This window comes from Ammospiza nelsoni, chromosome 10 (assembly GCF_027579445.1).
Source record: "Ammospiza nelsoni isolate bAmmNel1 chromosome 10, bAmmNel1.pri, whole genome shotgun sequence".
In the NCBI taxonomy this organism is placed as follows: domain Eukaryota; kingdom Metazoa; phylum Chordata; class Aves; order Passeriformes; family Passerellidae; genus Ammospiza; species Ammospiza nelsoni.
The window spans coordinates 12,413,313-12,421,489 of NC_080642.1; the positions used below are offsets into that span (position 1 = coordinate 12,413,313).

Below are 8,177 nucleotides of genomic sequence, written 5' to 3' on the forward strand. Positions count from 1 at the left end.
GAACCTGACGAAGCAGTGATGAAATTATTACGCCCAGAATCTGACATACTTGGGAACAACTGGGCAGCTGTTTGTATCCTGGCACGTCCATCATCCTTATAGCCTGAAAAATTGGGTGGAGTGTTTAATTCTGTGTCACAGGAAGTGTGGCATTAGGATTTGGAAGTTTAAAGGGATAATGACTTCAACATGGCAGTTGTTTCTGGTCCCTCCCATCCTGGCCTCCTCTGACTGGTAAAGATTAGTGACATACTGGCTTCCTGTTCAGCTCCTGTAGCTCTCCCAGGGCAAGAAAGTGCTCTGCAGCACACCCACACCACCAGGGTCCCACCAAAATAAGTGTAGATTCCTGCAGATTTACAGCATTCTACATCCATGTCATTATTTCTTCATGTCAGTAAAAGCAGCAGGAGATGGAGGTCACTGTCAGCCAAAGGCACAACACAATTTTGCTGACAGGACTCAGGCAATGAGGAGTGCCCATACATCCAACCCCAGAGAGCTGGAGAACAAACCATTTCCTTTCAGCACTGGCTCTCTTGCTCACTGCAGCCCCACAGGAGGAGCAGGCCCCACACACTGAGCCCCCCAGCCTGCTGGCAAAAGCTGAGCAGCTGGGAGGGTACAAAAGGCCTGAAGCAGGTATTTTTATTTCATTTTTAATGAGTTGCATGAGTGCTATCCAAGCAGAGCTGTCATGGTGCCTGCTGAGCACCTGCCAGGGCAGATGCAGCACCAGCGGGCACTGGCACGTGCAGCAGCAGTGCAGGATGTCAGGCACAGCCTGCTGTCTCCTGCTGTTCAGGGAAAAGCCTCTGGAAGACAGAACAAGGGAGCAGCCCCATCTCTTTATGCCTGCTTACAAGTACAGTCAGAGCCAGCCCCTTGGGAGGGCAGGACCAGCCTCATTAGAGGCAAGAGGAGGACACATAGTGGGGATGGAGTGATGCTGAATCTCTAGACATTTTTAGATTTAAAATACAAAGGGCAAGATCTGATTTCTGGCATTGGAAAACTTTCAAGACCCCCAGCCTCGGTTCCCAGGCTGAAGGACTGACCCACCATGTCTGGATGTTGCTATGCTACAGCAGTGCCCACAGTGTAGCTCAGACACTGTAGATTCCTGGCAGGCCCAGAAGCATCAAGACAAAATTTGGAAATGAACATGGGGCTGTGTGATGAAGGATTTTTCCCCAGACTAATACTTGCACATCACAGCTCACACCCTTTCCTATCCCCGTACTGGAGGACTCACAGCAGCAGCAGAGTTTCAGGTCAGCACTGAAGGGTTTCTTTCTTTCACCCATTAGCACTGACTCAGTTATGCTACAAAAGTCAGAGAAAGACAAAAAGAGGGGGAAGAGCAATACAGGGAATGGCAGCAAGGAGTACATCTGGGCTGGCACACTACTGTTAGCAAAGAAGAAACTAATGTTATTAAAATTCTCAGGTACACAGAGAAATTCTAATGGATAATAAAGCTAGCAACAAAGTTTATCTCTGGTCTGGTGCTGTGTCACTGCATGCCAGAGTTACATCTCAGCAGGGCAGTTGGCCTGGTCAGTGGGGATCATTTTATCGGTGTCGATCTTGTAGGACTGGAGAACTCCCTTCAGGTTCTCCACGGTTTCTGGGTGCATGTCAGGAGATCTTGACAGAATCCAGGCGTAGTCCATGTGGAAGAGCCAGAGGATGTTGGTGCAGGAGTAAACCAGGGAATAATTTTCATAGTCAGTGGAGATGACCCAGTAAGGGGCAGCAGGCATGACTAGGAGAGAGGAGGGCACTGTGATTGCCGTGTGTAACCAGCTCTGGGCAGCTCTGCTACACCCCAGCCACAGCTCCTGGGACTGCTCCCACTTTGGCTGCTGCACACTTGTGGTCAGTACAGGCAGCTATAATTTATAAAAGCCTACCAGGACTCCTTGTTCTGCCCAGAGGAACTTGGGAAAGACACAAAGCCCTGACTGTGAAGGTCTTTCTGGAAAGCTAACGCCATGACCTGAACAGCTCTCCTGGGCTGAAGAAAGCCAGCCCAGCCTCACCAGTGTGGGGGTGCTGGCTGCCAGGAAGGAGCTGTAGTGCTGGGAGCTGACACTGGTGACAGGAGGAGCACAAGCCACCACCCACTGCCATGGGGAGCCCTGCCTTGGGAGCCAGCAGAGCCCAGAGCTGCTCTCTGGGGCTCACACCCAGTGAAGGTGGCTGGGGCTGCACCTGCTGCAGGTGAAATGGCTGTGGTGGTGCTGTAGCAGGGCAGAATCCAGTCTGGCTGTGCTCATGGAACAATGACTGCCTTTGCAACTACCCCTCCTCCACCCATCTCTCCAAATAACCCCTCTGCAAAAGGGAGCTATGAAACTGCCAAAGAAAAGGTGTCAGGGAGCAGAATAAAACGGGATCCAAGGGGACACTGCAGCTCACTTTCCAGCGTTGCTGCAGACAGAGGAAAGCGCTGGGCAATGTGGCACAGCACCTCAGCAGGCCCCTGTGGAGTGTTAGAGTGACAAGGGAAGGAACAAGCTAACAAAACCATATTATTAATGGTCATTAAAAGCCACTTGTACGTAGAGGCAGCGTGGGCAAGTAGCTGTACCATAGTGTGCAGAGAAACACTATTCTTGGCTTATTCTTGGCTCCTGCAGCACTGTGGGGCTGCCTCCCCCACCTCCCTGTCCCCATCTGTGGAATGACCTGGAGAGACAGCAAGGCTGCTGATCTCTCTTGCTCTGAGACCTGGTGAGGAGTTCTCCACCTGGGAGGGGGCTGTTGCTGTAAATGGCATATCAGTGCCACCAAACCACTGCCTGCTGGCCACAAAGTCTATTTTAGCCCTTTGCTGCTGTGCTGAAGCCACACGGGGAGCTCCACCCCTCCCTGGTGCCACAGGACAATGGCCAGGGCACAGCCCTGCCCTGGGCACCACCGGGAGCCCTCCCAGCACACCAGTTTCACTTACACCAGTTAAAGCGCACGCCCAGCTTGGCCGGCTGCTTCACATCCATGTGCATGAGCTCTCCTTCAGCTTCATTGATTCTGCCATTAGCACTGAGGGGAGAAATAAAGTCAGGAAAATGGGAGATCCCTTTTTTTGACTTCCACTAAATCATTCCTCCTGACACAACTGCCTGCCAAGAGGAGGCTGAAATAGGTACTGGTAAACCCCAGCAGCCCTGAGGATGTTTTTGGCAGCACTCAGGGCACAGCAGGTCCTGGGTCAGGCACAGCCGGGTCGATGATCACTCAGGTTAAACCACCCCAGCATCCCTGGCAGCTAGATGTCCTTTAGTTTCAGGGTGAAAATGACAGAGGGGAAGGAGAGCAAGACTGCTCTGCACTGGGTGGGAGGAATGCAGCATGGGAGGATGGGAGGATCCCATCCATGATCTTGGATGAGCCAGGGAGCAGCTTAGCTCCTGGTAGTTGTGGAAAGCACGTGTTCACCTCTGTTTAATCACCTGTGCTTTTTTTCCAGGTCACTGCACATTCCTCCTCAGGCAAATTACCTGTACCTGCATGGTGAGCCAGGGTTTCGTTGGCTGCTTATTCAGAGCAGTGCCCTGCTGGCAGCAAGCCCTAAGACTGGAGCTGCCCATCTCATAACAGCATTTTTGCACCAATGCCTCAAGACCTGGATGCTGCCTATCAGGCAGGAAAGTTTCACACTTCTCTGTAAAACAGGAACAGCCAAGGAGGCAGAAGTGAATGCTGCCAGCAGCAGAGGTCAAGGGGCTAATGCTGGAGCCATGCACATCCAAAATATCCCTGATATTTCAGAGTCCTGAGCTGCTGCAGCAGTGGCAGCAATGACTGGATGGATTTCACACAGATTAATGCAGGCACAAATGAATGTCCAGCTGTTTGCCAGGCACAGCCCGAGCAGTGGAGCTGCTGAGACACTGCTGGGCACTCTGTGAACAGCTCTGCCCCGGACACAAGGGATGTGTTCCTGTGCTGCTGCTATTGTGAGCCAGAACAAAGTGCCCATGCCATGCCAGGAGCACAGGGGACAGCGCTGCACTTGCTTCCTCCCATCCATTCAGCCCCTCACAGCACCAGCCCACAACAGCACAGGCTGGTGATGGGAACAGATTCATTAACACCTGCATCTGTCCATGTAAAAATCCAGGAGGACTCAGGATAATTGCAAACTATCCTAATTCCCTAAAAAAGGGAAAAAAATTCACTTCACCACTGATTTAAACTGACAATGATTTCCAATCCCCTTGCACAGCAGTTACTACTTGTGCAAGGTAAATACTCCAGAAACAAATATTTAAGTAAAAACTACTCATGTTCTTCACCTTCCCTGCCCCTTTTCCTTTACTTTTTACTCTGGAGCAGAGAGGAGCACAAGGCACAGGCACTCCTGATCATGCAGGGCCACAAGGTGGTAGCTGCCATCCCATAACCAGCCCCATGATTCCCCCAGAGCAGGACCCAGGGCATCCAGCTTCTCAGCCATCTCTGGGGCTGACAAGCTTGTCAGAGGGGAGATCCAGGCTATTTTATGCTGAGGTCACCATGTATATTTGATCTATTTTCTTGTCACTCACCTTGACAATGAGACAGAGACCTGATGATCCTCAGGTCACCAGCAGGAATCAGAGCCCCATATCTCTCAGAAGAGCTACTGCAACCACAAGCTGCCTCCCCCAGAACCTTCAGCCCCAGCCACAGGCAAATTAGAGAAAAATGAACACTGAGGACAGCAAGTGCCACTGCCACAGTGAGGACATGGCCCAAACACAAACACTTACAGCATCTCCTTGTTGATCACCTTGAACTTCCCGTTCTCCTTCAATGAGTAATTTGCCTGGATGCAGCTTCCTTTCTCAAAAGTTGAGGGCAGCTTCTCTATCTCGTACCATTTCCCCAGATACTGACAGGAGAAAGTTTAAAGAGATGTTTTTAACATGAGTGAGCTGAAGCAGAGCAGCCTGTTTTTGTCAGCACAGTTTTTCCCCCTCAGTGACTGGGACTGAGCAGAGCTGCAGACCCACACTGGCACAAGGTGTGACCAGAGCTGCCACCACCCCTGCACCCAGGCAACTGCTGTCAGCCCCATGCCCACTTAGCTTAACTAGCTACACCCAGTGAGACTTTTAGAAAACTTTTCACACCTTGTTGATATCAAAGTCTTCTTGAACAGATGGATCTGGGCACGGTCCCATGTGAAACATCTGGCCTTTCCCAACGCTGAAGAGGCTGAGCAGGACGGAGAGCCGCACTGCCGTGCCCAGCATGGCTGCACTGGGATGCAGGTGGGAAATGCACCTGGACAGAGGGAAAACAGCTGAGCTGGGGCCTCTCTGGAGCAGAGCTTTGTATGAAATGCAGCACAAAAGATAGGACATGCAGCAGGGCCCCTCAGGGGTGCAGCAAGGAGGAAGGAATCATTAGAAGAGTGCCAAAGAAAGCCCAAGCTCAAAACAGCCTTAAGCCCTGCCTGTGCTCAGGCTGTGCCCCCCAGCTCTAGGAAAAGCCAGGCAATGCCTGGTGAGAACACACCTACTTATCACCCACATCTGACACCTAGCAAGGTGCAGGGATGGTAAACATCCAAGAACCCACAGGAGCATCATTGTTTGTCCAAAACTGAGGCAAGGGGAAATGCAGGATGTTTGCTTTAAAATGGTGGAGCACAAGGGACATACTCCAGAGCCAGCAGAGAGCTGGGGCTCTGGGACATGGATGTGAGCACTGTACACCTGCATGGCAGGAGGGACATCCCCCGGTAAGCCACGGCTGCCTGACACTGCAACAGGGTGGGAGAGCTGCCTCTGGAGGAGTCTTTGTATGCCAGGATATACACAGCACTGCAAGGTGGGGAAGTCGGTACAGATTCAAATTGGCACCAAATACAACAGGAACAGACCCCCAAAAGCATGGGGTGGGGAGGGAAAGGACAGGTTTTCCTGCAGAGCAGAAGCTGTGCTGCTTGTACCCAAACAATTGCTGGAGCCAGGATGCTGCCCACATGCTTTGGGCTCTGCCTTTAGCAGGATGGCATGCACAGACCCTGCAGCACTCGGCTGCTCTGCTTCCCTGGCTGGAAACTCCTGCACAGGAGCAGCAGTAACATTTTCCCCAGGTTCAGAAGAAAAGCCCAGTCTGTCTCCAGCTGCAGACACAGACCGTTCCCAATTTGAATCTCCCAATTCAGACATACCTGGGTGGGCGAGGCGCAGTGACGCTCCGCAGAGGACCAGGGCAGCAAGGAACAGCTCTGTGGTGAGCTCTCAGCTTCTCTTTATAAGTGTGCTGGGATCATCATTATTCAGCTCTGGCACAAGCCACTCCCTGGTCCTCGATATGTTTAGGTTTTTGGCAGGCCAGTCAGCTGCCTGGGATCTGCAGCTGGTACAAAGCTGGAGATGGGCTGCAACTTGGCTGCTCACCCAGGCAAACAAAGGCACCCCACGTGTCTGGGCACTGCCTGCAGCTGCAGAGCTCTCTGCCTTGCAGCCACTCACTAAAGCTCAGGCCTAGGTGCAAGTGGCAGGGGAAGGAGAGAAATGCCACAGCCTTTGAGAGGGGCTGGGGACAGCAGCAGCTTCCACCCAGTGCCCCCTGGTCCAGCAGCAGCCATGGCCATGCTCCAAGGGGGGACACGCAGCCTCCTCTGCCTCCTACTTGAGCCCTGGAGATCCTCCAGGCCACTGCAATGTCCTTGTCCCCATCAAGTCCCTTACTCTGAGTACATGAGGAGCATGAAGCAGTGGGATGCATCACAGGTTTGTCTGAGGAGCTGTAAGACCTTTCAGCAGTTTTCTTCTAGACTTTTAATCTTATTACAAGGAAAGATGCTGGCGCAATTAATTCCTTGCTGACCTGGCACTTTTTCCAACAGGTGCCCAGCAAATGCCTTTGACAGCAGAGCAGCCATCTGTGAAGGCAGCCAGTCCCAAGAGTTATACAAGAGTTGAGTAATTGACAGGAAGCTCCCTGTGTTTAATTACATTTTTATCTAATCTCTGCTGAGACTTTCTCTCTCCAGATGTGTTTTTACATGCTGCCCTGCATGCCTTACTCACACACACACGAGCTCCTGACTGCCCAATTGCCACTCCAGGAGCCACAGACAGCTCAGTCCTGTCCCCTTCTGGGGCTGTGCAGCCGAGGTGTGCCCTGAAACAGCACAGCCAAGGTGTGTCTTAGGACCTCAACAACCACCAGACCTGTGCCTGGCTCACCCAGCACAGAGCCAGCAGCAGCAGCTGGGGGTGAATGGCCCAGGGGAGCACAGGGTCTGCCACAGCACCTGGCCATAACGGGGCTGGCACTGCCATTTTGGCTCCTGGCACTATGCAGCCAAAGTCACACCAGAGCATCAAGGTGCTCACCCAGCCATGCTCCACAGTGTTGTCATCTTATTGCTGGGGTTCCATGCTGCTGTCTCCTTATCACAAAGGTTTCATACCTCCTTGGTGTTTCTCGTGGGCAACTCCTCAGAGCACTGACTCTTTCTTCTTCACAAAGCAGCAACTGACTCCAATTCCTCTCTCACCCAGCCACCCCACTCTTTTATAGCACTCTCGTTCTCATTTGTTACAGCTGTGGCCTGTTAAAGTCAGGCCTGTTCCTAATCTTTGATAATTGGCCCAGCTGCAACTCCTTAGGGGTAAGATTACTTTCTACACTACCTTTATTTTCTTATATTCTATCCTCCTACACCATGGAACTCCTGCTGCAGGAGTGTGCAGGAGTTGGCCATGGCGAGGATGCTGACAAGTCAGGAGCCAACAGGAGCTGACACTCCTCGAGCCCAGAGCCTGCTCCATGTCCCACCTACCATTAACCCACAGCAGGAGCCTGCTCTGAGCCACTCCAGAGCAAGGGCTCGGGGAAAAGCATAACCTCAAAATTGCACCTAATTGTGGGGTGGGATCTCAGTCATCCCCACCTGGTAAGCACTTTGTGCCTTGGAGCAGAGGAGGGGCCACACATCAAAGGGCAGGAAGCTGGAGCAGGGAGGGAGGACAGGAAGAAGGAAAGCTGTGGAGAAACCAGGGCAAGGAGGGGGGCACCAGACACGCTCGGAATGTTCATGCCAGAATGAAACCTCCCCACGTTTCTGGGCAATGAGGCAGCTGCAGGGCTGGGGCACAGCGGGGTCCCACGGGGCTGCAGGAGGATGGGGCAGCAGGGCAGGAGGGCTGCGAGGGGCTGGGCAG

At 52.6% G+C, this 8,177-nt stretch overlaps 1 protein-coding gene across 2 annotated transcripts; it reads right to left on the reverse strand.

Moving 5' to 3' along the window:
* Positions 1-645: 645 nt before the first annotated feature.
* Positions 646-7,449, reverse strand: APOD (apolipoprotein D). 2 transcript variants are annotated; one of them, XM_059478940.1, is made up of 5 exons: positions 7,424-7,449; positions 5,124-5,277; positions 4,761-4,882; positions 2,960-3,048; positions 646-1,768 (listed from the first exon to the last, which is right to left on the reverse strand). In XM_059478940.1, the coding sequence occupies exons 2-5, from the start codon at positions 5,244-5,246 to the stop codon at positions 1,533-1,535; spliced, it is 570 nt and encodes a 189-aa protein (XP_059334923.1). In that variant the 5' UTR covers positions 5,247-5,277; positions 7,424-7,449; the 3' UTR covers positions 646-1,532. The 2 variants fall into 2 exon arrangements, with proteins under 2 accessions (XP_059334923.1, XP_059334922.1); XM_059478939.1 differs by lacking the exon at positions 7,424-7,449 and adding an exon at positions 6,173-7,393.
* Positions 7,450-8,177: the final 728 nt, after the last annotated feature.

Coding starts and splice junctions, on each gene's coding strand:
- APOD (XM_059478940.1), bottom strand. CDS start 5,246: ATGCTGGGCACGGCAGTGCGGCTCTCCGTCCTGCTCAGCCTCTTCAGC. Junction 4,883..5,123: donor AAGACTTTGATATCAACAAG/GTGTGAAAAGTT, acceptor TTCTCCTGTCAG/TATCTGGGGAAATGGTACGA. Junction 3,049..4,760: donor GTGATCAACAAGGAGATGCT/GTAAGTGTTTGT, acceptor TTCTCCCCTCAG/TGCTAATGGCAGAATCAATG.